The following is a 25,925-nucleotide window of genomic DNA, read 5'->3' on the forward strand; positions in this document are numbered from 1 at the left end:
TTAAATATCTTTCAAATTATTGTTATGTTAATATTTGAGGTCTTTAAATATAATCAATCTAATCTTAGAATATACAGATTATAGGATGTACTTAAATACTAACTAGATAGGTCGTTTTAAATTCTGTATTGAAAAATAGTTGAAATAGTTATTTTTAAATGTTAAAATTAAAAGACATTTTGTTGCAAAATTTATTCACTTATATTTAAATTAATTATTTATCAAATCGTCATCAACTGATTAATCACCATGTATTTGGAGCCAATAATCCATTCGGTGGAGGAATATGACCAGTCTTTAAAACACTTTGCAAAAAAACTTCAAACCTAGTTTTAGGGCCACCTTCATCGATATTTTGAAGTATAGCTAAGTATTCAGTGCTTAATAATTTTAATATTTTTGTACATTGTTTACCATAGTGTCTTAAGAATTCTGAACCACAAACAGTAAAGAAATCATGTATCAATGTGGCACTTATATCAGGTTCTGGTTTGAGGTTAATAAACGATGCAAGCCACTGCCACCCATATCTTAAGCTATGAGGATTTGAGGCATTCATGAATTTAGGTGTTTTAGCTATCCATATAGCGCAGTGAAGCCTAAATATACCAGACATCCGTTTCAAAAATTTGTCCTGTTTTTCAACAACTCCTTCATCATTGTATGTGTATCCTCTAGACATATAAAACTCCTTGTCTGTTTGTCCTTCCTTCTGAGGAAGCATCATTGGCACCAAATATGGACATTGTCTGTGGAAATATGCTTCAAGCAGTTTACCAAATTCTGGAAATTGGGACCACAATGCAACTGTCACAGCTGCTAGTGGAAAGGCTGCTTCAGGGTTACTGGAGACTAAGAGATCTCCTTGTCTTACAATTTTTTTAGCTAACAGGGCTGTGCAATAATGTAAGCCTTGAGGATGCTGTGATGCGGTAACAAATGTGTCCAGCACTTGGACTTTTTCACCTCTCAGCAGTTTTGCTAACTTATCAAATTTATCTCTCATGTGCATACCGCTCACTGATGATAATGCATTAACGGGAGTGTTCACAGCCTTTTGACAGTCAAATCTGAATTTCTTTAAATTAGTATTTTCTAATAAATCCTTGTAACTACTCTCATAACAGTCTAGAAAACTTTTTAATTCATTAAAATATGCATAATTTTTTTCTGAATAAAACATAGATTGAGCTCTTTTAGCTTGCTGTATAAGACCCTGTTCTATACGGGCAGTTTCTGCAGCTTTTGCCTCTAATTCTTTCTTTTCTTTAATTTCTTTCTGCCTAGCTTCTTCTTCTTCTATTTGTTTCTTTAATGACTCTTGCTGCTTGGCTAAATTTATGTCATCTATAATTTTCTGTTTTATATTCTCAATATTCCATGATAATACTTCAGATTGTTTTACTTCTTTGTCAGTAATTGTCCCCGTTTTACAGAAGTCCATGATTGCAGTTATATTTCCTATAACAGTGTTCAGTGAAGAAATATACTTTTCTAATATATCTTTAGCTAGTGGCTCCCTTTGAACTAGATTTGTTATTTCATTATAACACATACATATTTTTGTACGACTGTCAGTAATAGCTGCAAATCTTACAGTGGCTTTATTTTGTTCATCTAATATTCTATTCATATTCTCAATTGTCTGTTGGTTGATCATTTGACAATTCTGTTCGTCTAGCCTAGCTTTTTCAAGCACTGTCAGATTATCATTTTCTCTCAGTTGCTTTGCCATTAGCAGTTTCCTTGCTCTGAGCTCTAAAGATTTACGTTTCCACTCATCACTTTGGTTCTTCCAATACCTTTGCATTGTATCCGCATAAGTGGCGACCATTTTTTCAAGTAAATTTTTAAACATGTCCTCTGAATTATTTTGTAATTGTTCTTCATATTCTTTTAGTAACAAAGTGTAACGTAAATCCTCGCCCACTTTATCTTCTAATAGGTCGACGTATTCTTGATTGTTATTATTTGATACAGGCTCGACCTTTACATTTTCTTTTGTTTTAGGACTTCTGGGGCCAATAGTAACTTCTGTGATTTGGGGGCTAATTTCAGCTGCGTTTGTTAAAGCAGATATACGTAATCTCGTGAAATCTGCTAACGTTTCAGATATACTTATATCACAATTTCTAATACCGCTCCGCGTGTAGTCATCTCTACTGGAATAACTTGTTTCTTCCATTTTACAGCAACAACCATGAAATCTGACTTTTTTTTTAAATTATATACAATTATCCCTATATATAATTAACCCTTATAAATTACAGACAAGCGAATGCATGGGGTTAAAATTAATATCAAAAAATTCATAACTACGAAGTATAAAAAGTATTTGTATTCTAATTTAAAAATCACAAGCCGACAGGTCCCTCAACTGTCACTTGTCAGATAATCAGGTTTGAGGCAAAGAGTAGAATCACAGAGTACATTACCTATATATGGTAGAATTACATAGAGGTTTGAGGTTTTAGAAACGTCTTTCATAAAAATGACATTAGCTATGTTATGAATGCGTTTACAATAACGTAAAATACCTATGGTTATGAATCTTGATTACAATAATTAATAAAATCAAAGACGCTATTATAACTAGCAAAATATAAAGAGTAGAATGGTTTGCGAAGAAGCTGAAGGAGTTAAAATTTGTTTAAAATTCCCATATTTTTTTATTAATTTGTCGAAAAACAATTCTTAGAGAACAAATCACATTATCGAAGTGAAATAGATAATTGAACTCACTGTTATACAAAAAGCAGTTACCTTACTTATAAATGCTTTTTATAAACCTTTACGAAGATTTCCTCCTAACCAATCTATGCAGAATATTTTCTTGTACAGTCGAAACAGAAAACATTAAAAGTTTCCCGCTGTAGTTAGAAATTTTTATTAATTTTCCCCTGTATAGTTGGTTATCTTTAATAATATTTTACGTTATAGTTTTGAAAAGGGTTATATACCCGCTATAGTTCAAAACAGTATTAACGACGGATTTTTTGACTATGTTAATGTTTCATTTTAATGAATTTTTTTTATAAAAATTAAAATTAAGTTTTTTTTCGTGATAATTATGTTTTTCTTTTGTTTTGATGAAATACTAATAATTTACATATTTACTGTAGATTTTGGTGTTTCTTAAAGGTGAAGGACTAATAAAAAAATCTTTTTAAGTTTGTGTTCAACATTAATGATAAAAATATTTTATAATATGTAAATATTAAATTACTTATTACCAAACTCCGATACGGAGCGTACCTACTGATTGAATAGAAGATTTGGCGCGAAATTATGACAGTCTTACAAACAGCTGACAAGTTGAGACTTCATTGAAACTTGGAAACAGTATTTTAAAGAATTCACTTTAAATATGAACAATTATTTTTAGATTAATAATAATAACAATGGTACTTCAGAACACAGGCAAATATAGAGCTGAAAAGAGTGATTCAAATAAAAGAGATGCAGGACCGTCATCAGGGCCGAGGTTTGTTTATTTTATCATTGTTTACAGAATTGTAATTTACGATACTTTACCGAAATTTTAAACTTAAAAGGGAGGAATCATCAGAGTCCAGGATTCGCGTTGCTTTAGATAATGATAGAATTGATTCTAAATATGGATTTGAGAGAGTTCGAGACACCAAGGAGCGCACAGGTTACCTCATAAATATGCACACTGTAAGTAGAGAATTTGTTTTTATTTATTATTTATAACATTACCTACCCATTTAAACATCTATTTCGAACCGATTTGCACGGATAAAAAGTGACCTGTTTTGCTATTGCCAAATACACAAACAATTTTAATAAATTTTAAAAAAACGTAGCTTTTATAAATTAATAGACGTTTTCCTGTTTTATTTTATATTTTTTATTCTAGGCTGAAATATTAGATGAAGATAAGAGATTAGTGGCAGCTGTTGATTATTACTTTATTGAGATGGACGGCTCCAGGTTCAAAGTGTCTCTTACATTTAACCCCTATTTCTTTGTAATGGCGAGAAAAGAATGTGAGAAGGAGGTTATACAATATTTATCGAAAAAGTATGCAGGGACCATACATAAGATAGAGGTGGTCGAGAAAGAGGATTTAGACCTGGTAAGTGAATAAATAATAATGTATATTTTGTATTTGCCATGCTTTTGATGACTAAAACACTGCTATTCAATCAGTAGACATCAGTAGATACCAGTACTATAAGGTATTCTTATTTAAAAATGAGTAATTAATTATATTATTATCATTTGCATTTGCAACTATGTCAATTGATACATTATTTACTTCAAAGCAAAATATTATAATGTTGATTATTTGTTAAAATATTATTTTTGGTTTCAAAAAATAAGTATTCATTCATAAAGCAACATAAACTTTATATCATTACCCTAAGTGTGGATGCACTTGTGAGTATACAAATTTAAATATTATTTAGTATGAAAAATTTAAAATAAAAATAAAAATATTTCAGCTAAACCATCTCTCAGGGCTAAAGCAACGATATATAAAACTATCATTCATGTCCCAAAATGAGCTGATGAAAGTAAGAAAGGAAATATTAACAGCCGTGAATAAGAACAAGGAGAGGGAGAAAAAGGATGCAATTTACTCGGAGATGTTGACAAATGCATTGACCAGTGCTGCTGCTATAGAACATGCGAAGAAAACAACAGACCACATGGAAAACATTTTAGATATTCGGTTTGTTTTAATTTAGAAAAATGTTATTTTGTAACACAAATCATAGCTTTATATATATAATTCAATAAAACATTGAGTCAAAAGTGCTTTAATGAGCCCACTTGAATAAAATATATTTGATTTTGATTTGATTAATATGAATATTATTATGTGTGGCCCATTTACAGGGAAACATGTACCTTTACCTATTTCATATTTAATGTAGATGCAAAATCAGCAACAGCAGAGACATTAAAGTACATTATTATTATGTTTGATATGTTATATTAACTTTTGTTTTAGAGAACATGATGTACCATATCACGTGAGAGTATCCATAGACATGAAGATTTTCTGTGGAACATGGTACACTGTCAAAAGTAGAGGTACAGAGACACCAATATTCACAAAAAGAGATGACATTCTAGAAAGGCCCGATCCTATAGTACTGGCCTTTGACATAGAAACTACTAAGCTACCTCTGAAGTTTCCGGATTCACAGACTGATCAAATTATGATGATATCATATATGATAGATGGCCAAGGTTACTTGATCACTAACAGAGAAATTATATCCACTGATGTAGAGGACTTTGAATACACGCCTAAACCAGAGTTTGAAGGGTAAATACTTTTTTTTAAAACATCTATCAGAGTTAGGAGGATACAGAAAACGCTTGTGTGAATTATGTCATGTACATTTCTTTTTATGTGTAGTTGTATATTCCGGATATTAATGGGTGAACTAAACTTAAACTATACTAATTACTTAGGTTATACATGATCATCAAATCTAGGCAATAGATCCATACTCTTATACCTATCTATTAATGCAGAAAGATGATTGCATATATAAAAAAAAATACTATAATAAATGTATTTCATTATGTCTTGTTGTTATGTATAAATAAATTTAATACTTGAAACTTTTTTTTCATAGTCAATTCATCATTTTTAATGAGGTCAATGAGTTAGCCTTGATCCAGAAGTTCTTTGATCACATAATGGATGTTAAGCCACATATATTTGTCACATATAACGGTGAGTTCATAACTTATTTACAACAATAATTAGGATATAAACTATGCACTATGCAAAACATATTGTACATCAATTGCTTGAGAGAAATAAAAGAGTAAATGTAAGAAGCCGCAATATGAGTTTGTATTGTTGATTTCAATGGGAGGAAGACCTATGATATATAAAAAAAATTGACTTTGAATTGACATGTAATCATTGGTGGAAAATTTAAATAATCTGCTACTATTGGTGTTGTGTTATAAAAAAATATATGTTGATCAAACTCTATTTGTAGTGCATGTATTAGCGAATTGCAAGGAATTTGTTAATCTAAGGTTTGCTTAGCTTTATTTCTCATGCCATTGAATAGGATATAAATGGCTTAGTCACATACTCCTCATGCCTTGGAACAGGGTATAAGGTATATATGTATGTTTGTCATATTTGGTTAACTACTAAATAGTAAAACATTTATACATTTACACATAATCAGGCCTGTAGCCACAACTAGACATTTTTAAATTAAGAATTGAATTGAATAAAAATGTTTAACTAGTTGCAGTCTGCATGTGAGGTAGGTGTTAATTATAGGTATGTTCTTTTGTTCTGAATACCTGAAAACAAACAAACTCTCACATTTACAATAATCCTATTAGTATTAGGATAGTGACGAACTTTATGACGTCAGGTCTTATTAATATTATTTCTTTTATAGGTGACTTCTTCGATTGGCCATTCGTTGAAGCGAGGGCGGCAATACTAGGTCTGGATATGAAACAGGAAATCGGTTTCAGTAAAATTACTGCTAGAGATGGCACTTATGCTTGCCGTCCGGCTATGCATATGGATTGTTTATGGTAAATATATACTAATGTACTATTATAAGGAGCCGAGATGGCCCAGTGGTTAGAACGCGTGCATCTTAACCGATGATTGCGGGTTCAAACCCAGGCAAGCACCACTGAATACCTAATCATGTCCTTAAATTAAAGGCCGGCAACGCACCTGTAACCCCCCTAGTGTTGCAGATGTCCATGGGTGGTGGTAGTCACTTTCCATCAGATGAGCCTCCGGCTCGTTTGCCACCTATCTCATAAAAAAAAAAAATTGTGTTTATAATTCATCTCGTGCTCGGCAGTGTAGGAAAACATCGTGAGGAAACCTGAATGTGTCTCATTTCCTTGAAATTCTGCCTCATGTGCATTCCACCAATCTGCATTGGAACTGCGTGGTGGAATATATTTCAAACCCTCTCCTTAATGGGTGCGGAGGCCTTAGCCCAGCAGTGGGTAATATACAGGCTATTACCTACTACTTTAATTTGTACTATTATAGAGGTAATAGGGTCCTATTAATGTAAAGTCCCCCAATTCGATGTAGAAAATGTCGTATGTAAAATCTATTTATAAAGAAGCGAAGTTCCAGTCACTGATTCATCCCGAAATCGCAATAACTATAACATCGACCAAGTTAAAATTTGGTAGGTAGGTTCCTTATAGGGTGGAGAAACACTAACAATGGTTTTTCTGAAACTACACCCGTAGTACGTACACCCGTAAGGAATTTACAGGCTGTTGTTGTTGTTAAATAGGGTTATAAGATTTTAAAAATAATTCTTAATGGAGTTGTTAAAGACAAAAACTATATTTAAGCAAGTTAGAAAAAGTTCTATATGGCCACGCACGTCGCCCATTGGTGTGTGTGTGTGGTTGCCTGTTGTGAAGTGATTTATCCAGCTCTATCCGTGGCTATTCGTATTATTTATTAGTTTAAATTGACAAGACTGTCTTTCTGTTTTTGCTAGTATGTATATAATGTGTACCATAATAGATTTCAGATAGTTTTGTTTCAAAATTCGATATTTTCTTTATAGTTGGGTAAAAAGAGATTCCTATCTACCAGTGGGATCTCAGGGTCTTAAAGCAGTGGCCAAAGCTAAGCTGAGGTATGACCCAGTGGAGCTTGATCCAGAAGACATGTGCAGAATGGCGTCAGAACAACCACAGGTAATATAAGATATCCGATTCTAGAAGAGAAGAGAGGGCCTTCTAATCTCAAGATCCTTCCCAATAAGACTTCTCCATTTTGCTCTTTTTCCAGCTTAAAAGATGCTTTTATGATGCTATTTAGCTAGCATTATTAAATGAAACAGCATATGGTTTTATTTTTAATTTTATGATTGTTAAAAAACCTTTTCGAATATATCTTATATTTTGGAGAAATATTGACACCAATATAAGAAATTTTATAATGAATATCACTTAAATATTTTATAATACATCATGAATATAGATGAAATTTGACTATTATATGAGTAGTTTAGATTATTTAATGTAATATTATAATATTTTTTTATCATTGTAGGTATTATCCAATTATTCAGTCTCCGATGCCGTGGCCACATACTACTTGTATATGAAATACGTACATCCGTTTATATTCGCCCTTTGTACTATCATCCCATTGGAGCCAGATGAGGTAAGTTCAGAATATATTGTTTACGATACACAGTAAGAAAGTATATGGCAGAGATGATCTTAACTATCACTACTTATTACAAAGTCCCCAGGCCACGATATATTATCAATTATATAATTACAATTTAATTATTTTTGTCTGTGTGAATTACAACTTTAGTTATATATTTATTTTTCTAGATTCTCCGCAAAGGTTCCGGCACGCTGTGCGAATCTCTTCTGATGGTGGAAGCGTTCCATGCGAACATAATTTTCCCCAACAAGCAAGTGGAGGAGCTCAACAAGCTGACCAGCGACGGACACGTTCTGGAAACGGAGACGTATGTCGGAGGGCACGTCGAAGCTCTCGAGTCAGGTAATGTGGTCGTTTAGTATCTCGTCCAACAACAACAACAACAGCCTGTAAATTCCCACTGCTGGGCTAAAGGACTCCTCTCCCTTTGAGGAGAAGGTTTTGGAACATATTCCACCACGTTGTTCCAATGCGGGTTGGTGGAAATCTCTATCTCGTCCAATAATTTAATAAATCATAAACTTAATGGTGCATATACTAGGTACTACAATTTTATAACTAATCTTTTCTAATATTATAAATGCGAAAGTAACTCTGTGTGCTACCGCTCTCGCTTAAACTGCTGAACCGATTTTGATGAAAATTGGTATGCAGATGGTTTGAGTTATTACATAGCATACTTTTTTATTTATTAAAATTTTTAACAGTGGCTTGTAAAGTTAAAGTGAGTAAGTAGGGTCAAGTTATGAATTTCGTGCAGGTAAAGCTGTAGTTTCAACTAGTTTTCCATAAGTAATAAAAAATCGGTACACAAAAGCTTATCTCTATTAGTCATAGTTATATTGCAGAAGAGGTCTATGTGTGCTATTTCTAAGTGTAAGGGACTTAACTAGGCCCAAATATTATTAGTAAATTAAAAATATAGGAATTTTAATTTTGATGTAATTTTTTATTCTTTCTTTGACAATAATTGTTCTTACCTAAACTCTACTATCCAATAATAATACATTGATACCAAGAAAATTTTCTATCCTACCCCTTTCCCTCTTAAGTATCCTTCATTTTTATTAAAAATATGGCGCCAGTGTTTATGTATTTTATCTAATTCCAGGTGTTTTCCGTGCGGATATCAAATGCAAGTTCAGAATTGTACCGTCAGCGATAGATAAATTGATGGAGAATACAGAAAAAACCATGAAACATGCCATCGAAGTTGAGGAAGGGATACCACTCGACTTGGTGACGAATTTCGACGAGGTCTGTGCTGAGATCAAGGCTAAGTTGCAGCATATGAAAGACCACCCCAGGCGTGATGAAAACCCCCTCATTTACCATTTGGACGTGGGGGCTATGTATCCTAATATTATTTTAACAAACAGGTGAGATTTCTTTCCTTTATATTTGTAACATGGTTAAGTAGTTGCGTATTACATCTCATATTGAGTATTTGCATATAGTAAATAAAAAAAAGAAATCATTAATCCATAAGTTCCTTAAATTCATACCTTAAGTACTTATATTAGTGGAAAATGAACTAAAAGATACCTTGACTGGCTCAATTTAATTTACTTTATACAATTCACTCAACTTTAGTCCTAATCTATACATATAGAAGTGAAATAATACTCGTTGCTTAATCATGAAATCTTTTAAACTTACTTATAGCAGGTAAGAAACCTTTCTTATAGGGTGTGAATGGATTTCATTTGTGTATGTATTGTACTCTACAATCTCTGGGTAAAGCTGCTGATTCAGCTATTTTAAAAAGTGGTTCTGTACAGGTGTTAGGAAGTGTTATCAAAAAATAATTTTAGAAGTAGAGCAATCAAAGTCTGAAGATTTAACATTGTAACCAATAAATCTCTTAATAATAAATTGTTTATTTATTAAGGCACTATAATTAAACAGGTCTGAGCGTAAATGAAAATTTAAAGAAAGCGATTCTCAGGTAGAATTTCAATTATATGATTATGAATATAATATTATTTAATACATGTATGTGTTTTGTATATATGTAGACTAATTGAAATAGATTATATTTCCAAGACATGAATGCTGTTCTATGAAAGTGATTCATGATTGATACTATGAAAAATAAGGACCTTTAGTTTGATGTAGGTTTAAAATAAAATATCATTTTTGTGTCAACGAATCATTGTTGTGCATAGAGTATCGTTTATATATGTGTGTGTGTGTGTGTGCAGGCTGCAGCCGTCGGCCATGGTGAGCGCCAGCGCGTGCGCCGTGTGCGACCACAACCGCGCCGGCGCCGACTGCCAGCGACACATGGACTGGCAGTGGCGCGGCGACTTCCGTTAGTGCCTCGCTTACATACGCACCTGTACTACACAACTTAAGACAATATACTGTCCTAATTTACATAATACAACTTAAGAGAGTTGACGGCACTATACATTGCCTTGTCACGGCTTTTAATAATGTAAAATTAAATAAAAGTAACACCCTGTATATGATCTGCTGCCGAGAAAACACTCTCGTCTTCCCTTGGTTTGGAGTTTGTTCCACTCCTATGCAGGTGGCAGATATGACACACGTGTGGTAAATCTTACTGGATATCGATACATGCAATTTGTTCTTGATGTTTTCCTTCAACACAAAGTAAGAGCAACTTTAATATTGAGTGTTATTACCCTTGTATTGAACTCACGATCTTCGGTTAAGATTCACTTGTTTTAGCCACTTAGCCATTTCCCAGATGTGTTTATTTTATATCTTTTATATACTAATTAGTGCCAGCAACGAGAAGTGAATACCAACGCATCCAACAGCAATTGGAAACGGAGAAATTTCCACCGTTGCACCCCGGGGGACCTCCAAGAGCCTTCCACGTGTTACCCAAGGAAGACCAGGTATTCTAAAATGTATTATGTATCACAACGCTGTCATAATCTATACGCTCTTTATAATACTCGATGAAAATAATCGCCTTCACCTGCATTGTAATAGTTCAATTCGATTACGTTACTAAGCGAGAAGATCTGAGCTTTGTGCTCCACCTGAAATGATACAATTTGTAAGATAACATCAATCTAAGAGAATAATCGAGGATTACATTGTCATAATTGCTGACAGTCAGAGTGAGGCATTACTGTTAGGGATTAATTTATTAAAAAAGACAATTTTAGGTAGTTTTGACCCCCCCCCCCATTTTATAAGAAAAATAAGAATAGGCCGATTCCCTTCCTTGTTTAATATTTATTGCTAAAGGAGAATCTAAAGGAGAAAATGAACATAATATGATTTATTTTTCGAAGTAACAAATTTAAATGTTCAAAGATTCTAAAGGAATGCATCCGTGCGAAATTTTAACTTTGCACATTTTTTTTAATCTTAAATAAGTACTGTCGACACTCCTCACTTCCATGTATAAATAGACATAAAATGGTCGACGCCCCTTAGCCCTTACATCGTTAAACGCAATAAATGAATGTCTCCTAACGTAAAATCTATTCTCAGATTGTCATATTACAGGCAAATGCTGTCCACACTATAACTATGTTGAATACTTACATTTTTTTTCAATATTTTTTAATGTTTGGATGTTTCTTCAGGCAGCTTATGAGAAAAAACGTCTGGCAGATTATTGTAAAGTCGCCTACAAGAAGACGAAAGTCACGAGGACCGAAGTGCGCACGACGACTATATGTCAGAAAGAAAACTCCTTCTACGTTGATACGGTTAGAGCTTTCCGGTGAGTTATGTTTCTCTATTCTGCTTTAATTATACTTTGCAATTATTTACAACAGCAACAGTTTATAAATTTCCCACTGCTGGGCTAAGGCATAATCTCCCTTTGAGAACAAGGTTTGGAACATATTCCACAATGCTGTTCCAATGCGGGTTGGTGCAATACACATGTGGCAAAATATTTATGAAGTTAGACACATGCAGGTTTCCTCACGATGTCTTCATTCACCGCTGAGTAAGAAATGAATAAACAAATTAAGCACATGAATATTCAGTGGTGCATGCCTGGGTTTGAACACCACATTTATCGCTCAATTCTTTATTACTTTGATAAAAGTCTGTCTGGAAGAAATGGCTAAAAGCCATAAGTCCGCCCATTGTACAACACTTTTAATGTACTTCTTTTGTTTTTTTTTTTTTAATCCTTTTTTTTTATTGTATTTTATTAATTTTATGTTATTGATGAATTATAAATAAAAAAATAAAATAAAAAAATATTTGTAATCTGTGGTCAAATGTTTACAGTGACCGTCGTTACGAGTACAAGGCCTTGAACAAGCAAGCAAAGGCCATGGTGGCTCAGGCCGTGGCCAGCGGGGACGCGGCGGAGATCAAGGTCGCCAAGAGTCGGGAGGTGCTCTTCGACTCGCTGCAGCTCGCGCACAAGTGCATCCTCAACTCCTTCTACGGCTACGTCATGAGGAGGGGGTCAGTGAACACACACCAACTAACCCAGAATTTATAATAACAAAGACGAGCGCGCATATACGTACAAATTCAAATATTCAAGCACACATGCGTACATTACACACAAAAAAGCACACATGCGAAAATCAGCGCTGGCACCTGGTGTATTACTATTCCAGATTGTCAGCACTTGCTGAGCGATCTTCGATTAAATAAATATTGATAATTTGGGATAGCGTACTCAATTCGGATGTGATCGGTTTTACGAATTTTGCCGATGCGACATCTAAGTTGTGTCGTACTATACACACAAAAAAAAGCACACATGCGAAAATCAGCGCTGACACTTGGTGTATTACTATTCCAGATTGTCAGCACATGCTGAGCGATCTTCCTTTTATAACAACACACCGCTGTGCAAATAATTAATTATCTTTTGATTTTTTTTTTTCTTAATAATATATACTTCTTCAGCTGTATTGTCTAAGTATAGAAATTATGTATAGTGTGTTGTTGTAAATACAGAATTATTCTATTCTTTATTCTATTCTATACATATTTAAACACACGCTCACACTCATATATATTTAAACACATGCTCACATATTGATAGATATACACGTATTTAAAGAAATACGCACACATTAAAACATACACGCACACTCACGTCAAAAAAAAACCTAATCGTCTTGTTTCATTGCGTGAAATAACCGTTAAACGGTTTGAAACGGGTTATATCTTAACTTGCACATGTGTTTACTTAAGTAAGAATAAACATTCAAAACTTAGTATGTAATATATATATTTTATAGTATTTTTGTTAAGTACTTGAGTAGCAATTTAATGATATTATTATGGTGTCAGTGCGAGGTGGCACAGTATGGAGATGGCGGGTATCGTGTGCTACACGGGCGCTAACATTATCATGAAGGCCCGTGAGATCATAGAGCAAATAGGCCGACCTCTGGAGCTGGATACTGATGGTAGGTCTATGAAATATATTATTAACTAAATTTCACTGATCTGTACCAATCAAATAGTTGATATCCTAGAGGTGGAGCCAGGAGGCCCTTAGCACAGGGCAACCTAGTTTGGGCTGCTGTCTCCCACACACAATTGTACTTAATATTAAGATGCGTTTAAACTGTAATGTGGGAGAGAATAAATATATTATTATTATTAATCAAAATTATCTTTCCCATCTAAGAAAGCGGTAAATTTGTTTAAGTGGTATTTGTCTATAGTCTATTTCAATCACAAGAGGACAGAAGTCATAAAAAAAAAACAAATAACATTTGACAGCGATTTGGCGCGATGTAATTGGTCGAGTAATCTATGATATTCACTATGGATTTGTCAAACAAAAAAAAATCATGTTGAACATTGACAATAGTATTTGATCTTTGGAACTGCGAAGAAATATTAATCAAGAATTGTTTTTTATTTAATCTTAATTCCTTCTTCGATTGAAATAGGGTATAGTCAATAACCACAGTAAAACACTTAATATTGCTAAGAGTAGCTAATGTTGCACTATTTATACCTGCTATATAACACTATCTCTTACAGCTTTGGGTTGGCTGGAAGAAATTTCTTTTAGAAATAATCCCGCCATTGTGAACAATAATTTCATGTGTAAAATTACCATGTAAAGTTTCTCAGTGCAATAAAGAGTATTATATAAAAACTCATCAGACCAGCTTACTATGGAATGAACCTGCAACTGTTACAGTTACCAAAGAGCTTAAGTTTCATTATTTCATTTTAAGGTATATGGTGCATACTGCCTTCTTCTTTCCCCGAGAACGTGACCATCCATACCACTCACGCTAAGAAGAAGAAGATCAACGTGTCCTTCCCAAATGCCGTGCTCAACGCTATGGTTAAAGTGAGTTGATTATATTGCTTATTGATTAATATCGCAGCCCTTTTGTGTTAGGATGTAGGTAACCCTCTTTCCCCCTTCTCACATATTTAACTGCGTAACATAAATAATATGAATAAATATATATGAGACAACATCACATACATTACTCTGATCCCAATGTATGTAGCTGAAGCACTTGTGTTATATAAATCAGAAGTAACGACGGTAACACAAACACCCAGACCCAAGACAACATAGAAAACTAATGGTAATCTACATCGACTCGGCCGGGAATCGAACCCGGGACCTCGGAGTGGCATACCCATGAAAACCGGTGTACACACCACTCGACCATGGAGGTCGTCAAAAAATTAATAGTTATTATGTTTGTAAAAGTTGTGGTTGATTATTTAGTGGTTATGTTATTGAAGCCTTAGACCTCATGGTCCAATAATGACAAATGGTACGTAACATCATTGTCCAATAGCCTTTTTACGATGAATAATAATATTCGCAACGATTTCTTAGTTTAGCTTAAATAAGTCGTTCCGAATTTTTTTTTTTATTTTGACTTTGATCTAACAAACGAATTCACTGAATGAAGTGACTGCGTGAATATCTTCTGGATGTTCTATCGCTCTGTGTAATATGGTAGCTGATAGTAAATGAATATTAATAATTTTGTGCGATTATAGATCGTTAAAAAAGGTTTTATTTTGCTTGATACTTGATATAATCTCGATTACATGATTTTAGTGGATCCATATTCGATTCCATATTCGATCCATAAAATTCAATTATATATCGTTCCACGGGCGGCCATGTTTGTCGTTTACGGGTGCGTAAGTAGAAGACTCGATTAGATCAAAGTTTTTTGTAAAAGTGATATGTCATATGAAAACATTCTCTCGCTTTTAAAAAGTAAAAAAAGTAAAGTAAAGTAACAGCCCGTAAATTTCCCACTGCTGAGAAAGACCTCCTCTTCCGTTAAGGAGAGGGTTTGGAACATATTCCACCACGCTGTTCCAATGCGGGTTGGTGGAATGCACATGTGGCAGAATTTCGATGAAATTAGACACATGCAGGTTTCCTTACGATGTTTTCCTTCACCGCCGAGCACGAGATGAATTATAAACACAAATTAAGCACATATATATAGTGGTGCTTGCCTGGATTTGAACTCACGATCATCGGTTAAGATTCACGCGTTCTAACCACTGGGCCATCTCAGCTCTCGCTTTTATAAGCCTTTTATTATGACAGGACCACTTCACGAATGATCAGTATTATGAGCTGGTGGATCCAGAAGGGAAGAAGTATGAGAAGCGATCGGAGAATTCCATATTCTTCGAAGTCGACGGGCCCTACCTCGCCATGGTGCTGCCGGCGTCCAAGGAGGAAGGGAAGAAACTCAAGAAACGATACGCAGTGTTCAACTTCGATGGCTCATTGGCTGAATTGAAAGGTAATTTATTTAAATAAAACGAGTTATAACGGATTTTAATCGCGTATATTAAATATTGTTGACCGTCGGGATGTCCAAAATATTTAATATACGCGATTAAAATCCGTTATAACTAGTTTTATTTAAATGTGTAATAATCGAGAAAATTTAAGACAACATTAAGGTAATTTATTTATTTATTTATACTTTATTGTACACCACATGATACACATTATAATATGTTACAAGAAAAAAAAAAATAGATAATATTGTAGAGTACAACGGGCGGTCTTATGGCTAAGTAGCCATTTCTTCCAGACAACCCAATTAATTAGCACATTATTTTTTTTAACGATCTTTAATTAGTAATTTTACTTATATAATAAACTACCTACCCGTCTGTGCTTCGCACGGGTGCAATACTGATACTAAATGTACTATAGAATTTAATTTACGACATCACATTACAAACTCCTAAAATGATCAGTGTTTCTTTACTATATTGTCCATGTATTATATTATACAAAAACCTTTGTCTCAAATCACTCTATTAAAAAAACCGCATCAAAAACCGTTGCGCATTTTTAAAGATTTACGCATATATAGGGACAGAGAAAATGTCTTTGTTTTATACTTTGTAGTGATATTACAGTCTCTTTATATATGTTACTGAATATAAATACAGAAAACTAACCTGAAAACTGTTGTTAGTTAAAAGTAACTCTGTTAATATCTAACTGATTTTATTAAAAGATTATAATAACTTACTTATAGCTTTACCACGCTTCTCCAATGCGGGTGCATTGGTTGATTAGGTTATATATTCATATGGGAACCATTATATTGAATATGACTTTTATTGTACAGGTTTCGAAGTAAAGCGTCGAGGTGAACTGCAATTGATCAAGATATTCCAATCATCAGTGTTCGAGGCTTTTTTGAAAGGAAACGATTTGAAATCTTGCTACGGCGCCGTCGCGAAGGTTGCGGATTACTGGCTTGACGTTTTGTACAGCAAGGGATCGAATATGCCAGACTCGGAACTGTTCGAGTTGATATCGGAAAACAGATCTATGTCCAAGAAGCTGGAAGACTACGGGGGTCAGAAGTCAACCTCGATATCTACCGCGAAGAGGCTGGCGGAGTTTCTGGGAGATCAGATGGTCAAGGACGCCGGGTTGGCTTGCAGGTTTGAGTCTGAATCTATTAAAAGCGAAGTGTACTTTATCGTAGTAGTCTTTAATGATACTATTTAAGGTTATGATCGGTTGGGAATCTAGATCGGACTGACAAGAATCTCGATAATTATGGCATTATTCGTTATTGAAAAGTAAAGCCAATTTTTTTTTTTTTGGATTTAGTTCTGATACAATTCCTATTTTATTAAATATCGACTGTATGATATCACAACAGGTTTTGCACAATATCTTTCAAACAGACAACGCGAACATAAAACTTACTTAATTCACCAAGTCGTCTTACCTTAGCTTCTCCGATAGGACGAGGAATCTTTGTTGGACGCTAAATTGGGGTTAACTATTTAAGACCTGGTGACCCGGTGAATTAGTCGATTCCGGCAGAGTCTTCTGTGACTTGCCACCCCGCCCGGTGACGCTGTAGAGGCCACTCTGGCCAACAGTAACTATCCATTCGAAAAAAAAAAAAAAAGAATTAGTTGAGGTCATTAAGACACAATTCTTTGTGGTAGGGCTCTGTGCAAGCCCGTCTGGGTAGGTACCACCCACTCACCAGTTATTCTACCGCCAAATAACAGTAGTCAGTATTGTTGTGTTCCGGTTTGAAGGGTGAGTGAGCCAGTGTAACTACAGGCACAAGGGACATGACATCTTAGTTCGCAAGGTTGGTGGCACATTGACGATGTAAGGAATAGTTAATATTTCTTACAGCGTCATTGTCTATGGGTGATGGTGACCACTTACCATCAGGTGGCCCATATGCTCGTCCGCCAACCTATTCCATAAAAACAAAAAAAAAAAACAAAACACTCGCGCCTGGCGGCAGGTTCATCATCTCGCGCAAGCCGGAGGGCGCGCCGGTGACGGAGCGCGCCGTGCCGCTGGCCATCTTCCAGTCGGCGGCGGGCGTGCGGCGCCACCACCTGCGCCGCTGGCTCAAGGACAGCGCGCTGCCCGACCACGTCGACATCCGCGACGTGCTCGACTGGCCCTACTACATCGAGCGCCTCAGCGGCGCCATCCAGAAGATCATCACCATCCCCGCCGCGCTGCAGGGGGTATGTGCCGCGCTTCACGCAATACTCCTGAAAAAGAAAGTCGAGATGGCCCAGTAGTTAGAACGCGTGCATCTTAACCGATGATTGCGGGTTCAAACCCAGGCGAGCACCGCTGATTCATGTGCTTAATTTGTCTTTATAATTCATCTCGTGCTCAGCGGTGAAGGAAAACATCGTAAGGAAACCTGCATGTGACAAATTGCACAGAAATTCTGCCACATGTGTATTCCACCAACCCGCATTGGAACAGCGTGGTGGAATATGTTCCAAACCTATTCATCAAAAGGAGAGGAGGCCTTTAGCTCAGCAGTGGGAATTTACAGGCTGTTGTTGTTGTATATGCCAAAAGGACGACTATAGATTTCGCCACGTATTTTTGTTCGATTTTTGCCATTGAAAAACTACACTACCAATTTTATTAACATCACCATAGTATACACATACTACTGGGTTCTGATAGAATTAAGTTACCATGTTAAATAGGGTAGGACTTCTAAAATCGAAGTATAAATGATCTGTTAATATGTAGCTGGATAACCCGGTCCCTCGCGTTCAGTACCCGGACTGGTTGCATAAGAAGATGCTGGCGAAGAGCGACAAGTACAAGACGCGGAAGATTACCGACATGTTTGCCTCGAAACCGAAGGACCTGCCCAGAGATGATGATGAGGACGCTTCAGAGAATATCGAATGCGCGGTAAAAATAAACTATTTTCCAATTCAGGATACATCATAAAAAGTATTTTTCAAATTTGTTTATGGAAGTATAAATATATTAATTTAATTATTATAAGTTAACAGGATAGTGTTTATTTGTTTATTTTCCACTGAAAACTGATGGTTAGGTTAGCGTTGTTTCTTATAATAACAAAACTGTAAAACTGCTTTTCTACAATTTTAGAATACAGAGGTAGATATAGAAGACATTGGTAAAGAAGTAACCGAGTCAACAGTCATCCGTCCAATAGTCCACAGCGTCAAACGTAAGAGAGAAGAATCTCCTGTCAAAGAAGCCGCCACGTGGAAGGAAGCTTTGGGACCCCCGCCGCCGTTTGGAAACACCAAGGTATTCACAATTCATAATTTTGTCTTAAATTTTCGCGATTATTACATATTTAAATAAAACTAGTTATAACGGATTTGAATCGCGTATATTAATTATTTTTGGCATCTCGACGTTTCGAGCACTTTACAGCGTTCGTGGTCACGGGTAGACTAAGGTGGCATTTGTCTATTTGAAGAACAAAGGAAATATTATTTACAACTACCGCCAACGATTTCTTAATTAGTATCTGATACCAAATACGCGATTCAAATCCGTTATAACTAGTTTTATTTAAATATTTACGATTCAATTTAACAAGAGTATATTTATCAATTACAATGAATCAGAGCAAAATTACTATTTAAATTATTATTTTAATTATAGGAAGAACGAAGGGCGTGGATAGTGTTCCAGAAGAAGAAATGGATGTGGCAAATGGAGCAGCGGGGCTTGAACAGCAAACGGAATAAACGAGGTATTAAACATAGCAATTATTACATTGGTAATTGTAAGTTTCAATTTTATATTCATTTTTGTCTTTAATATATTTACAGGTAGATTGGATGACGCTACGTCTTCTAATGTCATGACAAGAAACGTCGGGCCCTCAAACACATTGGGTGGTTTTATAAGACGAGCGCAGCGAACGCTTTTGAATACTCCGTGGCAGATTATTCAGGTAATTGTTTTTTTTTTTAATTTTTCTCGTATTGCAATCGCAAGTGTCGATGGTTGCGTCAGTGGGAGCCTAAAATTTTTTGTATAAATAATTATCATTAAAGAAAATGATATATCCTACTACTATTATAAAGGCGAAAGTTTGTATGTATGGATGTTTGTTACTCTTTCACGTAAAAACTACTGAATGGATTTGAATGAAACTTTACCACAATATAGCTTATACATCAGAATAACACATAGGCTACAATTTTTGAGGTTTCTAATGTGAGGTCGTAAAAAAACACATTTTTTGCGCTTACATTGCAAACGCTGACTGAATCCTACAAGATAGATCAAAACAATGTACTACAGTATTGTACAACTTAAAAAGGTCTACAAAAAAGTCCGTGATGGTATATGTTTATCTCTTAGGAATAACCCACAATAACCATTTTTTATCCTTTACTTTGTACGAGAAATAATGGCTTATTTACGAAGCGATTTTAAGCGATTACTACACTAGACGGGACGAACCTGAAGTCCACGCGAACGAAGTCGCGGGTAAAAGCTAGTAGGAAATAAAATCGTCAGCCACTACACAGGGGCTGCATGATGATGATATTACAATTACGGGTCAGTCTACCCGTGACCACGAACGCTGTAAAGTGCTCGAAACGTCGGGATGCCAAAAATAATTAATATACGCGATTCAAATCCGGTATAACTAGTTTTATTTAGATGTGTAATAATCGCGAAAATTTAAGACAACACTATATTACAAGATATGAGTACAAGTGATGGGTACTGCAGGTGTCGGAGACGGCGGAGCCGGGGCTGTTCCGGCTGTGGGCGCTGGTGGGTGCGGAGCTGCACGCCGTGCGGCTGGAGGTGCCGCGCGTGTTCTACGTCAACCGGCGCGTGGCGCGCGCGCAGGACAGCGGCGCGCACTGGCGCCGCGTGTCGCGCGTGCTGCCGCGCGCCGCGCCCGCGCACCACCTCTACCTCTACTCCGTGCCCGAGACGCTCTACCGCGAGCGCTGCCAGTCAGTACCTGCCCTAATGCTATCGTACCGAGGGCCTTCTCTAATAAACTATATTTCGATTTGATTTTGATACGACACATATTTGGGACAGTGCCGTAGATCTATTTACAAAAAAAAAATAACAACAACAGCCTGTAAATTCCCACTGCTGGGCTAAAGGCCTCTTCTCCCTTTGAGGAGGTTTTGGAACATATTTCACCACGCTGTTCCAATGCGGGTTGGTTTTCCTTCACCGCTGAGCACGCGATGAATTATAAAGACAAATTAAGCACATGAATCAGCGATGCTTGCCTGGGTTTGAACCCGCACTCATCGGTTAAGATGCACGCGTTCTGGCCATCTCGACTCGATAAAAAAATAATCACCACTGGGCCATCTCGACTCAATAAAAAAATAATCGAATTTAATAAAAAAAATAAACGGTCCATTTCGACCACAAGTAATACATTATCTAGAATTCATGATCCTTAAATATATATACTTGTAATCAAACTCTTAACATTTGTACGTTTAAATTCCTCTGTTTATTTGTAATGTTCGAAATATTTCCACAGAGAATTAATGAGCGAGCTTTCCGCACCAGAAATAGAAGGCATATACGAAACTCAGATGAGTTTGGAGTTTCGAGTGCTGATGCAACTGGGATGTATCTGCGCCGTCGACCCACAGGAAGCGAGACGGTAAATATAACCTTCTTTATTAAATTAAAACACATTCAAATAAAAAAAAAAAACTAAAATATATTTTCATTACAGGCTGGTTCAATTTGGTTCAAATAACATGGACACTTTCAAGCTGAGCCAATTACAATTCAAAAGCGTGGCTCATCAACCCTATCTTCAGAAACAAGTAAGTTATTAATCTTCAAATATAAAAACGAGTCAAACTGCTTACTAAAATTTAACATGTGTGGGTCAAGCTTAACAATTGAGTTTAAAACAATTCCCACCATAATTGTTACACAAACATATTTTGATAATATCCTAAATATAATAACAGTAAATTTTATATGTGTTAAACAAAAAATATTTTTTAGAGGGGTATTCCTAAGTCATGTTTATTTAAATAAACTTTTTAATTTTGAGACTAAACTATAATTCTAAATAATTTATAATTAATTATATAGGATGGCGTATCTCCAATAAAACATATATTCCTGTACCAACACTCGGCTCCCAACTCGAGCCGGAGCATCTGGGCGCTGATACTGGGTCCAATAAAGAAGGGCTACATCTTCGTTCTGGACACCGTCAAGACTAACCAGCTGCCCAACATGAACACCCTGTACTCAGCCGAGCGGGCGGCGAAGTAAAATTGGATTCATATTTAAAATAAATTTAAGGCCATATTTATTATTTGACTATGGAAATCTTTGAGTAATTTTAGTATTTATTCCACTTTATAATAAAGAATTCCAATTTTAAAAAGTCTTCCATTAAGGAGAGGGTTTGGAACATATTCCACCACGCTGTTCCAATGCGGGTTGGTGGAATGCACATGTGGCAGAATTTCTATGAAATTCATCACATGCAGGTTTCCTCACGATGTTTTCCTTCACCGCTGAGCACGAGATGAATTATAAAGACAAATTAAGCACATGAAACAGTGGTGCTTGCCTGGGTTTGAACCCGCAATCATCGGTTAAGATGCACGCGCTTTAACCACTGGGCCATCTCGACTCAATTTAAAAAAGTATCCCATATGTATAAATGAGAAATGAATCTGTTAAAGAGTTTGTCTTTGTGGCGCGTTGCAGGATCAAGGGCGGCGCGGCGGAGAGCACGCTGCCGGCAGGCGAGCTGGTGTGGGAGGCGGCGCTGGAGACAGACACGCGCGCCGTGTGTCGCGGCCTGCAGCGCGCGCTGCTGCGCTACCGCGACGAGCGCGCCGGGCCCACGCTCGTGGCGCTGCAGGCCGCGCTGTCGCCCGCCGCGCTGCTGGCGCTCATGCCCGGTGCGTAGTAGGCAAACGAGCTGAACAAGCAAGTGACGTCATCGTAAACCTAACCAATCTGGAGCGTTTTGTCTCACACGGCGTTTTGTGTTTAAAAAGATGCACTTTTGTGTATGGATGTTTGAACAAATTGATATTTTTTACAAATTTCGTTAAGAAGTAACCATTTTTAAACTGATAATATATACTGATTACATTAATTGTCATTTTACTTTTTGCATTGTCAAATAGCCTATTGCCGAACAATACCTGTTGACAGTTCATTTTCAATGGACAAGGGATATGCCCATTCGACTCAATCTTCATTTCTATGGTTGGGAGCATAAATAACAGTTCATTAGCGGTAACACCTTATCCAAAACCTTATCGAAAAGGTGACACTTTTCATGTGTCTTTCGGTAATAATGATTGTAAATAAAAAATAAAAATAGATGTGCATCCAGTGTATATGGACGCTGGCTATACATGTAACAAACAACATTTGGAATATGCACATTGCACGTATCCTCTAAATATTTTCCTTCATCCGTGAATTAAATAGGCTTTTTGACAATGCGAAAAATAAATTGTGAATTATTGTAATCAGTGTATATTATGAGTTTAAAAATGGTTATTTACTAACGAAACTTGAAAATAATACTTAATTTATTCATAAATCAATATATAAAACTGCATTTTTTCAAACGTTTCTCACGTGACACAAAACGCTTCTGATTGGCCGGGCTTAAGATGAAGTCACTTTCTTGTAAACTTTGCTTTTCTACTATATGTACCACAGATTAAAATACAGCAAAGTGACGTCACCGACCCCATTGCAGCGCCATATTGTCCAAGTAGCGTTTTCGCGCGTTATTTAAATATGTAATTTTTAATATGATATTTTTCGGCAAATATGTACTAGAAATAAAAAAATCTACTTTTACTGGGTTCCTTAACCTCTAATCAATAATATAAAATGGATTTTAAAAACCAGTCAAATAGCCTATTCCAGCTGGCACATTTCAAATACAAATACTTAATACTCGAAGTATTTGATTCAGTAATCATCTCGTCGATAAAGCATCTCGGTTGATTACCTGACGGAGGCTGTGTCGCGCAGGCCTGTCGGAGTTCCCGCTGGTGCCGCTGCACGTGCGCGACTCGGAGAGCCTGTACGGCGCGCTGGACTGGCAGCGCGTGGGCGCGCGCGCGCTCGTGCGCCACTACCTCAACCTGCAGGCCGTGCTCGACCTCACCGTCGAGCAGTGCCGGTAGGGCGCCGCCACACACTCCAAGCCTAAACCTACCTGCGGCCAGACTTCATCTCCCCCTGTCCCCCACAATGCGTTCAACAATCTTATTATCATTCAGAAAATTAAGAACTTAACTGCGGCCAGACTTCATCTCCCCCTGATAATACGCGTTCAACAATCTTACCATCATTCAGAAAATTAAGGACAAATTATCCGAGTTTGGTTCAATATGATTTGAAACTATTCGTTGGTGCGACTTCGCTCACCTTTTGAATTAGAGAACCTGGCTTCATTCGAAATTTCATCAAATTCAGTTCAGTGACTTGGCCTTGAAAGAACAACATACAGACAGATAGAGTTACTTTCGCTTTTAAATTATTATTACAGATAATTTTATGAATATAGCTATTAAACTTGACATTTATATATACTAACGAAAACGAAAAAATGATTTGGAAGTTAACAAAAAAATGTCGAAACTTTGAATCCCGTGAAACATCGACTTCGCCAGCGACCTGATATTTCGTTTGAACCTCAAATTTTCAAGCTACGAATATGACTTCAGGTTGCTAATTATAATTATATATAACATGTTTATATATTGGTAATTTTGCAGTTACTTCCATTTGCCGCTGGGAAATACCGCAGCGGACCCCACACAGTTCGGCGCGGACTTGTTCTTCGCGCGACACCTCGTCAAGCACAACTTCGTGCTGTGGTGTTCCAGTCTCGAGAGGCCGGATTTGGGCGGCAGGGAGATTGACGACAACAGGTAACCGGGGACTTTGATGCGGTTTTTTAAATAAGTCACAGAAAGTTATATAGCTCTTATATCTTTTTGGATTCAAGATAAACGACCGGTACAACTTGGAAGTTGTGGCGATTTGGAATATCAATTATTTATTAATCGTCCTTTTATCATAACCATTCCTATCCCACCCATACATATTTTAATCTAGCCGTATAGGTCTTTAGAAGTAACCATTATTGATACTGATATTTTAGAGTCAAGTTAAACTGGTCACACAGTATAAAGTAAGTATACATACAACGCTATAACGATAGATCGAACATCTTTATAGACTTCAATTCTACGATGCCAAAAGACAATCGTTTTTTTTAAGCTCATATCTTTTCTGTATGGTGACGTCACGTGAGCAATGTGTGTGTGTGTGTGCAGGCTGGTGAGCGAGGCGGAGGAGCGCTCGGGCTGCGCGCACGACGCGGCGGGCGCGTACGGCGGCGTGTGCGTGGCGCTGCGCTGCGACGCGCTGGCCGTGTGCGCGCTGCTGCAGGCGCACCACATCCTGCAGGCGAGTCGGACCTGACCCCTCACGAGGAGAACATACCAATTCAATCCCTAACTCAAGCTCAAATTGCTTTATTCGATCTAGAAGCATTACACTTACTTATTGATGATCAAATTTACACCGTAAGTGTACACCGGTTTTCATGGGTACGCCTCTCCGAGGTTCGATTTCCGGCCGAGACGATGTAGAAAAAGTTAATTCGTTTTCTATGATATATTGGGTCTGGATGTTTGTGGTACTGTTGTTATTTCTGATTTTCCATAACACAAGTGCACACATTGCAATTTGCTTAATGTAAGTGATGTTGTCCAATATTTATTTATGTATTATATTAATAACTACCCCTACTCTACTACCACTACTCTGGGGCCGTATCTTTCAACCTAGAGGAAAATCGGTCCAATTTATCGTCTATCGTCTAACGTCCCAAAATATAATTTCAGGTGGAAGGCACTAGTGTCGCTACCTCGTTCGGAGCTCAACATGCAAACATTCAGGATGTAATGGCATCTACTGGTATGTTCAATTTTAAAT

At 36.4% G+C, this 25,925-nt stretch overlaps 2 protein-coding genes across 2 annotated transcripts in view; one reads left to right on the forward strand and one right to left on the reverse strand.

Moving 5' to 3' along the window:
• Positions 1–177: 177 nt before the first annotated feature.
• On the reverse strand, positions 178–2,430 carry LOC124538437 (mRNA export factor Gle1). Its single transcript, XM_047115504.1, has one exon. It carries the CDS (start codon positions 2,183–2,185, stop codon positions 245–247), a length of 1,941 nt encoding a protein of 646 aa, XP_046971460.1. The 5' UTR covers positions 2,186–2,430; the 3' UTR covers positions 178–244.
• An 850-nt stretch (positions 2,431–3,280) lies between these two features.
• The window catches only part of LOC124538224 (DNA polymerase epsilon catalytic subunit 1), a 28,879-nt gene continuing 6,234 nt past the window's right edge, over positions 3,281–25,925 (forward strand). The window contains exons 1-33 of the mRNA XM_047115205.1: positions 3,281–3,484; positions 3,555–3,678; positions 3,881–4,099; positions 4,470–4,699; positions 4,982–5,302; positions 5,619–5,719; positions 6,414–6,555; positions 7,572–7,704; positions 8,063–8,176; positions 8,356–8,530; positions 9,300–9,567; positions 10,393–10,502; positions 10,940–11,058; positions 11,761–11,900; positions 12,422–12,604; positions 13,448–13,566; positions 14,353–14,471; positions 15,714–15,915; positions 16,762–17,083; positions 17,917–18,148; positions 18,678–18,845; positions 19,050–19,214; positions 19,578–19,668; positions 19,748–19,872; positions 20,664–20,896; positions 21,451–21,576; positions 21,652–21,745; positions 22,023–22,204; positions 22,653–22,849; positions 23,949–24,099; positions 24,698–24,853; positions 25,262–25,394; positions 25,835–25,907. Of these exons, the coding sequence (XP_046971161.1) occupies positions 3,402–3,484; positions 3,555–3,678; positions 3,881–4,099; positions 4,470–4,699; positions 4,982–5,302; positions 5,619–5,719; positions 6,414–6,555; positions 7,572–7,704; positions 8,063–8,176; positions 8,356–8,530; positions 9,300–9,567; positions 10,393–10,502; positions 10,940–11,058; positions 11,761–11,900; positions 12,422–12,604; positions 13,448–13,566; positions 14,353–14,471; positions 15,714–15,915; positions 16,762–17,083; positions 17,917–18,148; positions 18,678–18,845; positions 19,050–19,214; positions 19,578–19,668; positions 19,748–19,872; positions 20,664–20,896; positions 21,451–21,576; positions 21,652–21,745; positions 22,023–22,204; positions 22,653–22,849; positions 23,949–24,099; positions 24,698–24,853; positions 25,262–25,394; positions 25,835–25,907 (5,350 nt within the window). The 5' untranslated portion in view covers positions 3,281–3,401. The remainder of the gene's footprint in view (positions 3,485–3,554; positions 3,679–3,880; positions 4,100–4,469; positions 4,700–4,981; positions 5,303–5,618; positions 5,720–6,413; positions 6,556–7,571; positions 7,705–8,062; positions 8,177–8,355; positions 8,531–9,299; positions 9,568–10,392; positions 10,503–10,939; positions 11,059–11,760; positions 11,901–12,421; positions 12,605–13,447; positions 13,567–14,352; positions 14,472–15,713; positions 15,916–16,761; positions 17,084–17,916; positions 18,149–18,677; positions 18,846–19,049; positions 19,215–19,577; positions 19,669–19,747; positions 19,873–20,663; positions 20,897–21,450; positions 21,577–21,651; positions 21,746–22,022; positions 22,205–22,652; positions 22,850–23,948; positions 24,100–24,697; positions 24,854–25,261; positions 25,395–25,834; positions 25,908–25,925) is intronic.

Source organism: Vanessa cardui, chromosome 20 (genome assembly GCF_905220365.1).
Source record: "Vanessa cardui chromosome 20, ilVanCard2.1, whole genome shotgun sequence".
In the NCBI taxonomy this organism is placed as follows: Eukaryota; Metazoa; Arthropoda; class Insecta; order Lepidoptera; family Nymphalidae; genus Vanessa; species Vanessa cardui.